General features: G+C 54.0%; 1 protein-coding gene and 1 long non-coding RNA gene across 4 annotated transcripts in view; one reads left to right on the top strand and one right to left on the bottom strand.

Moving 5' to 3' along the window:
- The window catches only part of LOC132016467 (uncharacterized), a 39,605-nt gene extending 34,384 nt beyond the window's left edge, over positions 1-5,221 (top strand). For both annotated transcript variants that reach the window (XR_009403930.1, XR_009403931.1), the window contains 3 exons: positions 455-723; positions 950-1,203; positions 4,327-5,221. This is a non-coding gene — a long non-coding RNA (uncharacterized LOC132016467). The remainder of the gene's footprint in view (positions 1-454; positions 724-949; positions 1,204-4,326) is intronic.
- On the bottom strand, positions 390-16,617 carry DNAJB12 (DnaJ heat shock protein family (Hsp40) member B12). 2 transcript variants are annotated; one of them, XM_059397704.1, is made up of 9 exons: positions 16,377-16,617; positions 7,851-8,022; positions 6,995-7,140; positions 5,426-5,611; positions 5,228-5,307; positions 4,052-4,161; positions 2,292-2,464; positions 1,690-1,787; positions 390-508 (listed from the first exon to the last, which is right to left on the bottom strand). In XM_059397704.1, the coding sequence occupies exons 1-9, from the start codon at positions 16,507-16,509 to the stop codon at positions 479-481; spliced, it is 1,128 nt and encodes a 375-aa protein (XP_059253687.1). In that variant the 5' UTR covers positions 16,510-16,617; the 3' UTR covers positions 390-478. The 2 variants fall into 2 exon arrangements, with proteins under 2 accessions (XP_059253687.1, XP_059253688.1); XM_059397705.1 differs by having other exon boundaries at positions 1,636-1,787; positions 16,377-16,616.
- Positions 16,618-16,691: the final 74 nt, after the last annotated feature.

The raw sequence follows: 16,691 nt of genomic DNA on the forward strand, positions 1-16,691 counted from the left end.
TGTATATATATATATCTTTATATATGCTATTTACATATAAATAGATATATATATATATGTACATATACATGCTCTGAAAATTACATTCTATGGAGAGTTCTCGCTCTTCCTCCTCCTATCCTTGGCCAATGCCTCTGACTGGCTTCCATGGAGAGGTGACTGGTGGTGGCTCCCAGAGGGGGAGGAAGGCAGTTGGGCACCCCCTCCCCCAGCCCTTTGCTCCAAGTTTTACATTCTACTTTCGTTGCCATGGTTTCCGTATCCTAGGAGAGAGCCGAAGTAGAGCCTGAGCCTCTGCCAGCCCTGGGAGGAAGGGAAGCAGCCCAGTGGCAGGTTTTCCTGTCCTAAGAGCTTTCAGCATTTACTGGGTGAGAGAGAGGGCAGCTGTGTGGTGTTCGGCCTCCAATTCCATTTTAATTTTTTTTTCTTTTTATGTCTTTCCTTAAATATACAGTCCATCACCTTGGCTCAGTGCATGTCACCAAAAATTCTCCAGGGATTTCATGGTCTGCGGAGGAGAGTGGTAGCAGTTAGCTTGGTGATCACGTGGCCTGGAGCCTCCGCAAACAAGCCAACCTCCTGGCTGCTGGCCTGCCCACCTCAGCCCCAACCTGTCTCCCTCCTGCACTGTTACTCCCGGAGGCGTTAGCAGATGGCCTCTAAGCACAGCGTCTGGAGCTGGACCGCTGCCGAGGGGGACACAGGCAGAGGACGGATAGGCAGGTACCAACACAGAGAAGAACCTTTCTTGGCTTTGCCTACACTCCTTTGGGCTTGGTCCCATCTGTCCCCGCCGGCAACTGCTGGGAACAGAGCTCACTTACCCACATGCAGGGGTACAGGAGGCGGGAGCCTGCTACCAGTGACATGGCATACCCTCCCCACCCACCTTCAGTACTAAAGGCTCGGCATTCCACCCTCAACTCATGACCTCTGTTCTCTTCCTTAGACTGTAAGTGAGATGCCTGCGCAGCCCGAATGCCTGGGGCTTCCAGGCAGCGGGCTGTACTAGCACCTGAAAGACTGCCTGTGATTCCACCAGAGGGCGAGTGGTCTCTCCTGCTCCCAGCCTGCTGGCTCCCTCCCAGACCCACTGTGAGGCTGCCCATCTACCCTGTTCCATCTCTTCCTGTCAGGAAGGGCAGAGGAAGAGGATGGGATCTTGGCTCACCATGCTCACGTGTTTCTTCGTGATGTCAGGTGGTGAGTGTATGTGTGTGTGTGTTGGGAGGCGGGGGCGTTGGGGGGGCCTATCTTGGGACCAGTGATACTTGGAGGTCTAAATAGCAGAGCACAGACAATAGTCTGCTGTACTTGGGAAAGGGCCACAGTGACTTGGGGGGCTGGATGAGACAGGGAAGCACTCATGGCCCTCAGCAATGGTCCTGAGCTCCCCCTTCTGCCTGGCTCTTGGGCTGCCCACATTCCCGGTAGTACTAGAGGCCTGAAACAGACCTTGCTTTTTGAGCACACACTAGAGCTACCCCAACACTGCAGGCGGGAGGTCAGGCTGGGGACGAGGAGTTGTCATTAACAGGCCATCCCCCCTCCCCCCCTCCCTCCCACCTGCCTCCACCTCAAGACCAGGGCCAGAGCTGCCAGGAATTGCAGGGCAGAGGAAGCCCTGGCTCATACTTGGACCTCGGTGGCGCGGCTGGCCCAGGACTATCCATGCAGGGAGGCCTGCACCTCTGACAGTCGGTTACAGCTCGGCGTGCTCATCCTCTGTGCTTTGTGGTACATATCTGTGTCACCGAAGTAGCGGGCCCGGTATAGCAAGCCTTCCTCTGCAAAGCAAGAGGACAGAGTTAGAATGTACCTGGGTCCTCCCAAAGGCTACCAGAGCACCTGCCTAGCCTTTGGGGGGCAGGAGAAAGGCTGTTACAGGCCCTGGAGCTGGGGCAGAGCTGGCCTCCCTTTAGGAATGACCCTGGACTTTGGTCCCAACTTGTGAGAGGGAAAGAAGCTGTTACCCTGGTCTGACCACCCTTGGGTCCCACAGACAGAGCTGGAGGCCCCATCACTCAGCAGCTAGGACATGTGCTCCGGTCTGTCTTGACATCCTTACCTCTGGCAGCCAAACGGAGGCTGATGGCTGTGATTTACAGGAACCTGGAGGAAATCTCCAGGTGGCCCCCAGCTCCTGGTCCCACGAAACAGGGCTGGGGTCCTGCTCCTGACTGGGAGGGGCTGGTACAAGGCCGTTCCAGGTGCTGGGTCCACAAATCCCTGGTGGGCAGGCCTCTCTTCCCTGCTCTCAAGCTCTGTCCCCAAGACCCCCACACACTCACTCTGCTGCTTCTCCTTCCAGCAGTTGTTTCGGAGGTTGGCGATATAATCGTCTTCCACGTTCCGTTCAACTGTTTTGAGGCTGGAGCCTGTGTACTCCTTAGAGAAGGTGTCTGCCACGTAGTAGACGACATTCAGGTGGTCAGTGACTCGCCTGTGGACGTGGCCCACCGACCTGGCCAGAAATACATCAGGCACAGAGTGGGCATAGGCCCCCGGCCCAGGACAGTTCTAAAGGATGACATGGCTCCCCAAATGGACATACAGCACAGGCCATGGGAGGACCTGCTTCCTTCCTGACCAGAGCGGGACTCGCATAACACCCAAAATGAGGGTCTGAAGGAATGGCAGGGTGTCCCCCACCATGCAAGTGGTCCAGGCTCTGGCCAGCCCTTCCTCAGGCTGTCTGCTTACCACACTGCAGACTGGGGCCTGTGGGGAGAAGCCCCTTTATGAGAGGCCTTGGTTGGCGCAGGAGGGGAGGCAGGCCTTGGCCTCTGATTAGGGGTATGAGTCGGGCTCCCCGTGCCTCCATCTCCGCATTCCTCCCCTAAGGCGATTGTTGCCCAGGGCCGGCCTGCCTGCCTACCTGGGGATCCCAGTCTGGAGTTAAGAGGCTTAGGAACAACATGACAGAAGGACTCCAAGGAGCCGTGGCCTTGCAGTTCTCATCTCACCTTCCAGCTCTACCCACAGGCTCTGCAGGCTGTGGGAAGAGCCTTGACACGCCACAGACAGAAGTCAGTGCTGGGGGCAGCACAGCCCCTACACCTGCCCTCTCTTGCCTCTCCAGCAGCAGAGCAAAGGGCTGGCTGGCAACAGGCCACACAGAGCCTGGGCCACCTGTGTTGGTCCAGTGGCCCTACTCTGCCCCCTGCTGGCCAAGAGGAAGGCCTCCAGGCTCCCAGATAGGGCAAGGCCCCTCTGGGAGCAGAGGGATTCCACCAGTAGAAGCTGAGCACCCACTCTGTAACAATGGATGTATCTGACACGGGGCCAGCTGCTGGAAATAAATGAGGGGAGCTGATACCTTAAAAGGCCAAATAACTTGCCCTAGTTCACCATATATTCATTTAACAAACACTGTTGAACATCTCTGGCAAGTGTGGCAATTTTAAACAAACATTCTGCCCATTTATTTTAAAGTAATCTCTATACTCAACATGAGGCTCGAACTTGAGAGCCCGAGATCAAGAGCTGCACACTCCACCGAATGAGCCTGCAGCAGGCGCCCCGAGCCCAGCATCTTACGTATATTACTCATTTAATTTTCACAGGCAGATAGATGTTATCCCCATTGCACAGATGAGGGAAACAAAGCTCAGACCGTCGTCCAGTGTCACACAGCTGTTTAGTTAGTAGAGTAGCTGGGATTCAAAGCCTCTTTTGCTCTGTTTGATTCTAGGGCCCCTATTCCTTCCATGGCCCCAAGGCTCCCAACCAGAACTTAAGAGCAGAGGTTCTTATGTCAGCAGATGGGGGGAGCATGAAGCCTGTGAAATCATGCACAATGCTGTGTGCACGTGCACTGTCTGAGGGAGAAGATCTGCAATTTTCATGACATTTTCTTAGCGGACCATGATCTTAAAAGATCAAGAACCTAAGCTCCACAGATAAAGTGTGTTTTCTTGACCATAAGCCAGATTTCTGCATTGTGATCAAGGACCCACAGGACGGGAAGGCAGGCCCCTGATGGCGGCTGAGAATGCCAGGTCCCTGTCCGCCCACCATCCCAGCCCCGTCCCTGGCTGCAAGTACTCACGGCCTTGGGCTCAGGCTGTATGGGGGGCTGGAGACCATGAGCTGGCTGAGAGCTGACACGAGGATCAGGATGAGGATAGGCATCAGTTGAACAAACACCCCCAGCCCGCCCTGGAAGGAAGAGTCAGCGGTCACTCAAGCTGGACGTCGTCCATGGGAACGTGGCATCAGCCACAACCACCACTGGCTTTCTAGGCGCAAAGGAGCCCCGGCAGCAGGAGGCAGCTGCCACGCAAACAGGTCATGACACTACTTTCTCCCCCTCCCCCTCCACAGGCCCCCGAAAGACGAAGCTGCTCCACCTGCCAGCTCCCCCAGATGAAAACAAAATGGCAACTGGAGTTATGGAGAGGAAGAGGGCACCTACATGTGCTTGCTCGTCAGAGATTACCAAAAACATAAGCAAGAGCGGTCGCCTCCAGCAGACTGGTAGGCAGGGCCGGAGGGAGGCCTTCACTGTATACCAGTTCAAAAACTGCCAATTAAAAAATTGTAGATAAAAACAGATTTGTTTACTGTGTGATAATTTGTGATTTTAAAAATTCTTCTGTATGTTCAAAACACACACACAGTTTTAAAACACGAATAACTAAAAACACAAGGCCACACTGACCTAACAGAGGGACCGTCACCGTCTGCCATAATTTTAAATGCTCTGGAATTATCCACAGTATCTTAATGTTGGTCAGCTAGCTGTTCTTTAACCTGTGGCATTCAAAATGCTTTTGAAGCACTGTCTGGTTATAGTTTTTGTGTCCATCTTTTATGAGTGCTAGAAGGAAGCAAGAAGAGTCAACAACCTTTGTCATCCCTCACACTTCTCTCGTCATGTTTCACTTCCCGTTGCTTGGAAGATGTCACTGTGGCCTTATGAACAAATGGACTGCACAAAAGCCTTTCACACTCAAACCTGTCTGTAGGTGGAGAAGTTTCTGCATGACATTCCCCAACTGGCCACCAAACCCCCACTCCTTCTGGGCAGCACTGTGGAGTGTGGCTCCCTCTGGTGTCGCTCGGCAGAATGGCAAGGGGGGGGCCCAAGATGACTCCTTGGCTGAGAATGCGTGGGGGCACTGCCCTCCCAGAACATCTGGGAATGTCACTTCCCCTTCAGGCCCTGCACCCGCGGTGGGGCCTGGTGCCCTCCCCTGCTCTCCCCGGTGCCTTTCTCACTCACGTCACCCTGGTTCTCCCTGCGGTCCTGCCTTTGCTGGTAGGTATAGCGCATGCGGCCGTTGCTGTAGACGTGGACATTACCTGGAGGTCAGAGGGACCGAGTCAGGGGGTGGGGCTGCTGGGGAAGGGAGCAGCCGGCATCCAGTCTCCCACCATCACCCCCAGGGAGGCCTGGCTGCGGGAAGGCCGAGGTACTTACTAGATGGGAAGCCACCGCCAAAGAACATGTTGAAGAGGTCCTCGGGGGAGATGTCAGCCTCAAAGCCACGGTGGAAGTCCCCATGCCCATGGCCGTGTCGGGCTGCCTGGCTCTTGTCGTCACCGAACTGGTCATACTGCTTCCTTTTCTCTGGGTTACTAAGTACCGCATATGCTGTGCCAATGGCTAGAAAGGAGGTGTAAGTCAGGCCTGAAGACCTGGGGCATGCAGGGAAGGCTACCACCGCAGCCAAGAGCTCCCTTCCTTTAGGTACTCAACTGGTATTTTAGGAAGTGGGAGTCCTCCAGGTCGGCAGAAGTTGGGCTGCTGGGCACGTGAGGGGAGGGGGGCAGGCAGGAGTACCTCGAAATGGATCGAGGCCGTCTGCGCCAGGTGGAGAATTAACACTAACACTCAGGCCCCCGCTCTCCACCTCAAGATGATGGCCCAGCCTCTTCTATGCTCCGGGGCCCTTTATGGGCCTTATCTTACTCCTACAGCAACTGCTGGCAAGGGCCAGATCACGAGGTTCTAGTCAAAACTTTTCTACTGTTGGTAGTGTGGCCTGCAGAGCCCTCTCCTGTCTGGGGTCTAGGTCCCAGCTGCTGTTCCTTGGCTGGGCCCCAAGGCCTCCCTATGAGATCTCCCCCAGGTAGGAAACCTGTGCCTCAAGCGACCCAGCTCCAGGTCGTCCTTAGTCTCTTGCTCCTTCTCAAGTGACTCACTCTCTCAAAGGATTGGGTCAGAGCTGCGTCTGCAACCTGCAGCCCTGGGGAAAGAACCCCCTCCTCTCGTTCCCACAAGGCCCCAGGGCTGGCTCCGGCCTCTGTGTCTGTCATGCAGGCAGCAGGCAGAAGTCTGGGCTGGCCCAACCTTAACCATGGCTACCTTGCCTACCTAATTCTACTCACCTTCTGCCCCTGGGGCTGGCTGACGGGGATGCTGCCTGCAGACTACCCCAACCAAGCAGGCCCAACCCGAAGCAGCCTGGAATGGAGTAACCAGGGTGGGCCCAAGAAGCAGCACACCAGGTCTCAGGGGAACCTTCTGTCACCCGCTCCACCACAGGCCCTCTTCTTGGCTGTGGTCACCACCTCGTGGAAGAGTGTGTTACATGTGAGTATGTGTGTAGTGCGGGGCTGGTGGCGGCTGCTGCTGCTGAGGCCACCGGGACACTGACCTGAGGCTACTCTGCCCCTCAGCACAGGGAAACTGTTACCAAGATCCCAAGACGGGAACATGCACACGGGTGAGTCAGGAGGCCTGCTTCTGACCCTCCATTGCTGTGTGACCGTGAAGCCGCTGGTCCCCTCTTGCCTCAGCTCCCCTCCTGTCACTCCCGGGGAACGTGGAGGAAGGAGAGTCAGGACTGGTGCTCTCTCAGCTCCGACAGACTTAGTAGGCTAGAGGTGGCTGCTAGGACTTTCTTTCCAGGAAGCAGCTCCTGAGCCCAGGAGACTCAGGTCGAAGGCCACTTCCTGGAAAAGTTGTCCTGACCTCTTATTCCTTCTCAAGGGCAAGGGCAGGAGATAAGAACCACCAAATAGCCGGAAACCAAGGCTGGCCTACCTTTGAAAGCTTCAGTGGCACCCGGTGCGTGGTTCTTGTCTGGGTGGAACTTGAGGGCCAGCTTGCGGTAGGCCTTCTTCAGGTCCTCATCGGAGGCCCCTCTGCTCACCCCCAGGATCTCATAGTAATCTTTACACTGCTTGACCCTGGGGGAAGGGGTAGAGCGGGCCCAGGGCCGTGAGGTGAGGGGGGCGAGGCACGGGCAGTGTTCAGCTCAGGGGGACCAGCAGGGCTCGGCTGATAGCTCCTCTAGGTCAGCTGTCAAACCTTGGGGACAAGGGAGCCTCAGTGAGCTCCACCTTGGATGGGGAGCCAGGTAGGGCCCAGGGGAAACACCAGAATACATTTCGGATTTCAGAGGGGGCAGCTGCTGTGTTTCAGACCAGGAACCATTTCCTTTTGCTAAGAGGCACTCTCACTGGAGGCCACCTCAAAAAGGCCTGTCAGTATCTGTGCGGGGCCTGCTCAAGGCTGTCTCCTGTCTCCATTTTGGGTCACATAGGCTCTGGCCTGAAAGGGTCTTTGTTGGGGGTGGGGCAGAAGCTGGAAGGGGAGCCCAAGCCCCATCTCTGATAACCAGAGCTGTGTGAAAAGGCTGAGGCTTGCCTGGCCTGCAGCAGAGGAAGCCGGCGGCAGACGCAGCATTTCTAGCCCCTGCTGTGGGCTGTCTTGGCAGGAGGGGACAGGACAGTCCACATTCCCGGGGCCCAGTGAGCCCGCCCAGCTGGACCTCATCCATCCTCAGGACCCCCCAGGGTCCACCCGGACCACAGGCAGATGTGAGGTGGGGGACACACTGCAGGAAGCTTTCTCGAGCTAGAAACTTCCCAGCAGCACCAAGCTCCGGCCCCTCTACCTTTTCACTGCTGCTACTTGCTCTGCTGTGTAGCCTTTGGTGCTCTCTCCTCCTCCAGCTTCTCCGTTGGCCGAGGGGGCATCGGCCCCACCTGGTTTCCTGTGGGTTGTGTCTGTGGGCTGGGGATGGTCACCGGCAGACTGCGGTTTCTGGTTGAGGGACTCGATCAGGGCTGTGTGAGGCAAGCAAAGCATTCAGGGCTCCCGTTCCAGCAAGGCCATGTGCCACAACTGAGGTGTGGCCTGGTCTTGAGAAGACCAGGACCCCACCCCATCCCGCATCCCACCTGCTGCTTCTTCCGGGAGAGCCACTAGCTCCATCCCTGACTTGGGCATGGGGGGTGGGGAGGCAGTGGGCACTAGTAGGCTAGCTGCCTGCTTTCGCAGGATCCACAGAGCTCAAGAGTTGTCAGGGTATGGGTTATTTAAAATCTTTTTTAAGATTTTATTTTTAAGTAATCTCTACACCCAGTATGGAGCTCGAACTCATAACCCCGAGATCAAGGGTTGTAAAATGACTGAGACTGCAGGTGCTCCTGGGTATGGGTTAATTTAAAACTCTGCAAAAAAAAACCAAACAACAACATACCATAAATGCTTCAGGTTTTAAAAATCCCAAATTAGTGTGTGTGTTTGTGTATTTATTTATTTATTTATTAAAAGATTTATTTAGGGGCGCCTGGGTGGCTCAGTGGGTTAAGCCGCTGCCTTCGGCTCAGGTCATGATCTCAGAGTCCTGGGATCGAGTCCCGCATCGGGCTCTCTGCTCAGCAGAGAGCCTGCTTCCCCTCTCTCTCTCTCTCTGCCTGCCTCTCCGTCTACTTGTGATTTCTCTCTGTCAAATTAATAAATAAAATCTTAAAAAAAAAAAAAAAAGATTTATTTATTTGAGAGAGAGCACATGAGGCTGGGGGAGGGGTAGAGGGAGAGGGAGGGAGAAACAGACTCCTCACTGAGCAGGGAGCCTGATGTGGGGCTCGATCCCCAGGACCCTGGGATCACGACCAGAGCTGAAGGCAGATGCTTAATGACTGAGCCATGCAGGCACCTCCCAAAGTAGTGTGTTTAACAGACTCTGTTGAGATGGACAAAGTGTGATGCCCACCTTAGTGGGGACCCCAGTCAGCAGGACCATCTGTTTCAGCTGGGATTGGTGGGAAAGGCAACTGGAGGCTATTACTTAGCTGTGAAGGGGATGGAGGCAATGAGTTTGCCTCAGATGGCCAGAGATGGTAGGAGACTTGGGATAAAGATCACCTCTGCTACTTGCTATTCTTTACATTTTTCAAGTGGCTGGCCATGTCAAACACCCTACTTCTTCTTCTTCTTTTTTTTTTTTAAAGATTTTATTTATTTATTTGACAGAGAGAGATCACAAGTAGGCAGAGAGGCAGGCAGAGAGAGAGAGAGGAGGAAACAGGCTCCCTGCTGAGCAGAAAGCCCGACGCGGGACTCAATCCCAGGACCCTGAGATCACGACCTGAGCCGAAGGCAGTGGCTTAACCCACTGAACCACCCAGGCGCCCCAAACACCCTACTTCTATGTTCAGAGTCTAAGTAGGACATCAGCCGTCACCCTCAGGGTCCCAGTTACTAAAACCCAGCTCCGTGGTTCCTGCTTCTCAAGCAGGAAGAGCCCAAATCTCTGGTAGGAGCTCCCTGTGCCCATTTATTCCAGGCACAGAACCAGTTCTGGAAACCTCAGTCATGCCCAGAGTGCAGTGCCCTGGGAAGCGAGGCACCTGGGCCACTGTAGGGACCCAGGACACCATGCTGAGGAGGGACAGCAGTGCCCCTGGCTGGACTCAATGCGCTGTGCTGGGTGTCAGACACCCTCTAAAGCAACATCCCCGGGCCTCACATGAGGGGTCAGCAGCAGGGCTCAAGGGGGCCACTGTGTTCTGAGCCTCTGCTGTCTTAGGTGATCTCACTGGGAAAGGAGCTGACAGTCGAGCCTGCCCTGCATGAGGGAGGTGGAGGACTCCTGCAGTAAAGCCCAGGAGTGCGCACTGGGAGGAGTACTCATACCGACTGCTTGCTGTGTGTGAGGCTGGCCTGGACACAGTGCTCTGCGTATACTAGTTCATTTAATCTTGACAACGGCCTTAGAGGTTTGTCTCACTACCACCATCCTCATTATAAAAAAGAGCTGTGTGTCTGATGCATTGGCCCCTGGCTGCACAAGCTGGGCAGGCAGCACTTAAACCCTGGATACCCAGCTCCCAGAACCCTGTTCTTAACTATGCTGTCCCAGACTGCCTGAGTCTGGCTTTCGGCATGGGGAACCCCTTCCAGCACAGTCATTCCAAATAGAGAAGAGAAGTTAAATTCAGAAAGACTAGGATTCAAATCTCAAATCTCACATCCTAGCAGTATGGCCCTGGCCGATAAAAAATCTAAAATCTGTCTGAACCTCAGTTTCCCAAGGGATACACAGGTAATGGGATGTGTGATGAGGAAATGAGACAATGTGTAAGCACCTGGCACAGAAACTGACAGAGTGAAAGTTCAAAATAAGTGGCTGCTGATATTATGACACCAGCTGATGAACTGGCTGGCTGGGGAGGGGAACCGAGCAGGTGGGGCTGGGGAGCTCCAGGGCTTAGGAAAGCAGTGTCAGCACTCAGCAGGCTTGGGACCCAGCTGGAACCGTGAGATTTCAGGCTGTCCCAGATGCCAGTTCCATCCAGGCAGTGAGGAACAGCAAAAGAAGAGAACAAAAGATGAAGAGATGTTGATGAAGATGGGACAGTGGCGGGGAGCTGGCTTGCGGGGTGTGGAGGGCATTTAAAGAACTTGTTTATTTCCATTTCTCTGGAAGCCTAGGGGGTCCAGGCTGAGCTAATGTACTCCAAGGACAACATAACCAACCGTTCAACTGCCACAGATACATTGGAACATCAGTCAGGAGATGGGATGGACTCGCTCTAGTATTTTTCAGGGAAGATTCTAGAAACTTTTCAGGGTAGTTACATGGAGTCAGCCACTCTAATATCCTTACATTGTGGAAAGGGAGCCCAAAGGGGAATGGATGTGCTTGGGGACACACAGAAGTCTCCTGCGTGGGTTGGCAAATCAAGATTTCTGGTTGCTGGCAAATAGGTCTCTCTTCTGGCCTGGACACTGCCTCTGCCAGAGCTGTGGGATGTGACTGCCTCGCAAATGTCATGAAACAGTATGACACAGAACAGCCTACCGTGACTCTGGAGTTAGACAGACAAGGCTGTGTTTAGATCCTGCCCCTGCCCTTGCAGTAAAGCAGCCAGACATCTAAAAAGACAGGAACTTGGTACGGACGCCTGGGTGGCTCAGTTGGCTAAGCGTCTGCCTCTGATTTGGGTAATGATCCGACGGTCCTGAGATCAAGTCCTACATCTGGCCCCCTGCTCAGCGGGGAGCCTGCTTCTCCCTCTGCCTGCCGCTCCCCCTGCTTGTGCACCCCCCCGACAAATAAATAAAATCTTTAAAAATATACATATATTATTAAAAAGACAGGAACTTGGTGAAAGAAATAAGAACCGCAGCAGGAGAGGTGGCAGTTGAGGCAGGGCTGAGAGCATTTCTATGGCCAAAGCCACCAGCGATGGCCCCTCCTCAAAGCCAGACTGTAGGGTGAAGCTGCCTGGGTTCAGAGCTGGCTTGGCTGCTCGCTAGCAAGGTCATCTCAGACAAGTCAATTTAGCTTCTTCATGTCAAACTGTATCTCCCTCAAGGGAGCTAGAAAAGGAGCTGAGCAAGTGCATATAAAGGACTTAGCACAACACTCAGCCAGTGTTCAGTGTTCTCTGTTACTGTCCATTTCATTTCTAGGCTCTGTCCAGGTGCCTGCAGGGCTCACAGCGAGCTGGGAGAGAGAGGCCGGTATAGGGCAACAGCCTGGGGGCAGAGCCGGACAGTGCGGCTCCTCTGCTAAGCAGCCACATTATGGAATCTGTCAGGGAGGGCGCCCTCTCTGCCCTCCCGGGGCTGCTCTGAGGCGTGAATATGGTTCGATGAACGGAAGGGCTGAGGACCCTGCACGGACAGCCCCACCCTGGACCTCACCAGCCCCAAACCGTCTCTCATGCTGACACCCTGAAAGCAAAAGCCGTCCCCCAGAGGCTGGCCTTTTCACCGTGGCCATCCTGACTCCCCCAGGACCCTCAAGCAGCCCGAGCTGCAGCATCGCCTGGCATACCCCTCTCTGTGGATGCTGGGGAAACCGAGGATGTTCCCATTGGCGCCCTGAAAAACCCGGTACTTTCCACCATTGCTGCTAAGCCTCAGGCAAAGGCCATGCCCAGTGTGCTGCCAGCTGCTAGACAGAAACTCCCAGAAAGGGACAGACCGGCCCCACTAGCCCTTCCCTGTGACTTCCCCGCTTAGGGCCGGCTACTACTCCACAGTACAAGCGTCCCACCATTGGTCCCACCTCTGACAGCACGAGTTTGAAATCCCCTCACGGCCTTTTCACTGTGAGGTCCCTTGGCCCTTCAAGGCTGTGGAGTCTCCTTTCACCGTAACCTCTCCCCCTGCTGTCTGTCCTTCCACCTCTCCTAGACCCATCGTCTACCCGTGCTCTTGATCCTTCCCCTCTAATTCCCAACTTGCCCTTTTCCCACGAGGCCTGACGGTGCTGCTCCCCACCTGCCCAACACCACTCCGTGGCCACCTGGCTACTCCCTCTCCCGAGATCGCCTCTTCCTGTTGTTCCATCTCACTGTGGCTTCCCCAGTCTCTGTCTGTTGGCAAAGGACAAATGTGGCCCAGGGCGGCGTCTGCAGCAAACTGCTGTGCGCATTCTACCCCTTTCCACGGTGACCCCGGCCAGGTGGGACTCCAGTGAGCACCGCCAAATGGGCACGACCAGACTTTCAGCTGGAACCTAGCTCTCTCTCCCGAGCTCCAAGTTGACTGCTCCTTTGCAACAGCCACTGGCACCTTGCACTCTGCCCGTCTCTTCCCACCCACCATCCTCAGCCCTGCGTTCTCCCCGGGCACACGGGCTTGAATTCTGTGCCCCCACCTCTCCTCAGCATATCTCCTCACACAAGGCATGGTGCCTCCTCCCCAAGGACCTTATCCTCACCTGGACTGCCTTCTCTCAGGCACTCGGAACTCCTGACCTACTCACTGCAATCAATGGGCTCCCAAATGGTTTCCGACTCCAGTTTCTCTTCCCTTTCATGCTGTTCTCTTTTAAGAACGGTACCCTTGTCTTAGTCCTGCTTTCAAAATCTTCAACGGTCTCTTCATCAGCTACAGAATAAAGTGAATATCCTGGTCTGGCAGGAAAGGAATTCCACAATCTGGCCCCATCCTACTTTCCAGCCGTAATCCTCTTTATACTCAAATTACCACCTCCACAGCTGCCAAATCTTGCTCCACCCAACCCTCTCCCCCAAACCTCACAGCTCCCAGCCTCCGTGTCTTTTCCCCAGTATGTCCTTCTCCAAGTCTGCTCCCTTCCTCCAAAGTGCAGTTCAAATGCTGCCTCTGTCTTCCTCCCTGAAGCTTTCCCTCACTGTGATCTACCATTATTTTCCGTCACCTGTGTGCTGCCGTTATTTTTAAGTCTCTCACGAGACTGCTGGTAGTTCAGAGCTCAGCACTCCATCCCCAGCCCTCCACACCAGCTCACAGACCCACGGAGCGCAGGGACTGGATCTTTCATGTCTATCCTTCAAGCCTCGGTATCTAACACTGTGCCAAAATTTTCTTTAACCACAGTATTATTTTTTCTGTAACTTTGTCTCCTTCGCTAAATGACAGGCTCCTTGAGGTGAAGGATCATGTCTTACCAATCCTGCCATATATGCACTTAGCCCCAAGCAGAGCACCTTGCAAATAAAACAAAGTCTGCAGCATTGAATAAGCACCTGGAATGAGCTCAAACCTCAAAGAGCAAGTGTAAACAACTACCTAATATTTTTTTCAACCAAGATTTCTCCATCCCAGGCCTACATTAACCCCAGGTCCTTGTCAGTTCAGTACAGGGCTACAGGGGGTGCAAGGTCAAGTTTACAGAGAGGCATGAGGCATAGTCTCTCCACAATAGCAGGAATATGACAATCATGCAGGTGACTATTCTGCCTCAGCAAATTCCGTTTCTTGAGCCCGGGGAAGAACACCAGTCTAAGCCCCCAAACTGGTCCAGGAGGCTGCTGACAAGAAGAGCCCTAAAGGCTATGTTGTTACCATCCTTCCTTGGCTACCTGCTCCTGAGTCCCCAGAAGCATCAGGATCAAATGGATTCTGAGACTGGTGGGCCTCCAGCTGCCAAACCCCCAGGCTCCCCTCTTACAGAGTGTGATTTATTTCACAGGGAAGCTCCTTGGGCAGGTTACCTCAGGAGTCCTGGCAAATACAGACTGAAACCCTCTCCAAAAGAAGGCAAAGAGGCCAAAGATCAACCTGTAGTCAGGAAGGAGGAAAATCCAAGTGTTCCAGGTGGCCTCTTCTGACGGTGTTCACCTTTTTCAATTCCAAATGTGGGCAAAGAAGGTTAGGAGGCTGACTGCTCTCTCATTTTGTTCCTCTATTAAACATTTATAGAGTCACAGAACTTTCCAATTTCTAGCTGTGTATTCTTGGGCAAGTCCCTTGCCTCTGAGATACTTCCTCATCTATAGAACAAAGATAATGATCTTTGAAACTCTGCCTCCCTGATAGGGCAGGCTCAAGTGAGAAAATGTATTTGAAAAAGCTTTCTTTCTTTCTTTCTTTCTTTTTTTTTTTAAGATTTATTTACTTATTTTTTTAAGTCATCTCTACATCCAACATGGGGCTTGCAGTTAACAACCCCGAGATCAAGAGCTGCGTGCTCTGCGGACTGGTCCAGCCAGGCATCCCTCAAAAGAGCTTTCTAATCAGAGAAGCCCTATGGTATTATTGTTACTCACATTATCTGCACCAACCCTCTAATTTCCTGGCTAAGAAAACCCAAGCTCAGAAAGATCGCATGGTAGCACTCAGGACAAGAACTTAGATCTTCTGATTCGGAGTACCTGTTACACACCAGTGTCATAACTGCTGGTATGATCTCTGTATCTTCTTTATTTTTTAAAGATTTTATTTATTTATTTGACAGAGAGAGATCACAAGTAGATGGAGAGGCAGGCAGAGAGAGAGAGAGAGAGAGAGAGAGAGAGAAGCAGGCTCCCTGCTGAGCAGAGAGCCCGATGCGGGACTGGATCCCAGGACCCTGAGACCATGACCTGAGCCGAAGGCAGCGGCTTTAACCCACTGAGCCACCCGGGCACCCCAGTATCTTTAATGGACTTTTTTTTTTTTTTTAAAGATTTTATTTATTTACTTGAGAGAGAGCGCAGGAGCAGGGGAGGGGGAGCAGAGGGAGTAGGGAGCTTCAAGCCTGATCAATTGCAAGACGCTGAAATCATGACCGAGCCAAAGACCACGCTTAACCCACTGAGCCATCCTGGTGCCCCTGGATTATCTTTCTCCCTTCCAGCTTGTGTTAAGAAAAACTTCTTGGGGCGCCTGGGTGGCTCAGTGGGTTAAGCCGCTGCCTTCGGCTCAGGTCATGATCTCAGGGTCCTGGGATCGAGTCCCGCATCAGGCTCTCTGCTCAGTGGGGAGCCTGCTTCCTCCTCTCTCTCTCTCTGCCTGCCTCTCTGCCTACTTGTGATCTCTCTCTGTCAAATAAATAAATAAAATCTTAAAAAAAAAAAAGAAAGAAAAACTTCTTAAGTCTTAGATTAAAGAAAAAGATGGTTCCTGGCTAGAGTGAAATGCTGAGTAGTTGAGACAACCTCACGAATCCCTCCCGGGTTTCGAAGTCTCAGCTCGGGGACACTTAGCAGCCTTGTGCTGTCCACACGGGGGCCACTGCTGGGTTCTTGTGGGCGGGGGTGGGTGGGGTGCCCGGAGCCAGCGTCTTCAACAAGCCCCGAATCTCACAGGCGGGTGAAGAGGTTCCAAGGAGTGAGGGGCCAGGCTTCAGGGCGGCGGGTGCAGGGCGATGGTGTGGAGCGAGCGAAAAAGGCAGGTTCTAGTTTCGAGAGGGTGTTCCCTGCTCCTCGCCCAGAGACAGGCCAGAGAGTGAAGATATGAAGACGCCTTTCCAGGCCGTGGGAAGGTCAGAAGTCCCCTTTCCCTCCCCAGAACCCATTCTCTCCTTCAGAGGAGTTATGTTTATTTTCCTAAACTATAATACTTCCCAGGCCGGCAACCGGCCCTGGGCCGCCGAATGGCCCCTTGGGAAAAGTAGTTCGCTTTCGCTTCCAGGTAAGTTCCCTTCCTCTCGCTCGCCAGCGCCTCTCATTTTCGGTAACTCCAAATTTTAGAGGGTTCCACAAGCGCCCAAAAAGTTGAAGTCGCGGCCGTCCCTGTCATCAGGTGTCCAGCGTCCCGGAGAGGCGTGGGAGCGAAAGACTACACCTCCCAGCGGCCACCGCGCGTCTCAGTGCGCAGGCGTAGCCGCGCCTCGCTACCCCTCCCCCTCCTCCAACTGCTCCCTTCGGTCCGTTCCCGTATTCCCCCCATCAGTTCCAATGTCCCCTCTGCCTTTCCGGCACTTCACACTCACCGCGAACTCGCGGCGTCGGGTACAGCCGCTGAGCCTTGTCCAGGAAGCGGAGTGCCCGGTCGGGCTGGTTGCTCTGGATGGCCTTGAGGGCGATGCTAATACAGCGCTCGGCTTCATCCTTGTTGGATTCCATGGCGGAACCAGAGCGCGGAACCAGGGAGGGGGAGGCCGGGCGAGCGGAGGGCTGCGCCAGCAGCCGGCACGTCGCGGGGCAGGCGGGCGCAGGATGATGACACAAACCCCTCGCCCCTCCTTTTCCGAGATTTGAGCGAGAGTTGAGCGAGGGCGGAAATGCTACCGTATGTCTTCTAAGAG

Source organism: Mustela nigripes, chromosome 4 (assembly GCF_022355385.1).
Source record: "Mustela nigripes isolate SB6536 chromosome 4, MUSNIG.SB6536, whole genome shotgun sequence".
In the NCBI taxonomy this organism is placed as follows: Eukaryota; Metazoa; Chordata; class Mammalia; order Carnivora; family Mustelidae; genus Mustela; species Mustela nigripes.

Coding starts and splice junctions, on each gene's coding strand:
- DNAJB12 (XM_059397704.1), bottom strand. CDS start 16,509: ATGGAATCCAACAAGGATGAAGCCGAGCGCTGTATTAGCATCGCCCTC. Junction 2,465..4,051: donor TACAGCCTGAGCCCAAGGCC/GTGAGTACTTGC, acceptor ATTTCTGGCCAG/GTCGGTGGGCCACGTCCACA. Junction 509..1,689: donor GCTGTAACCGACTGTCAGAG/GTGCAGGCCTCC, acceptor TCTCCTCCGCAG/ACCATGAAATCCCTGGAGAA.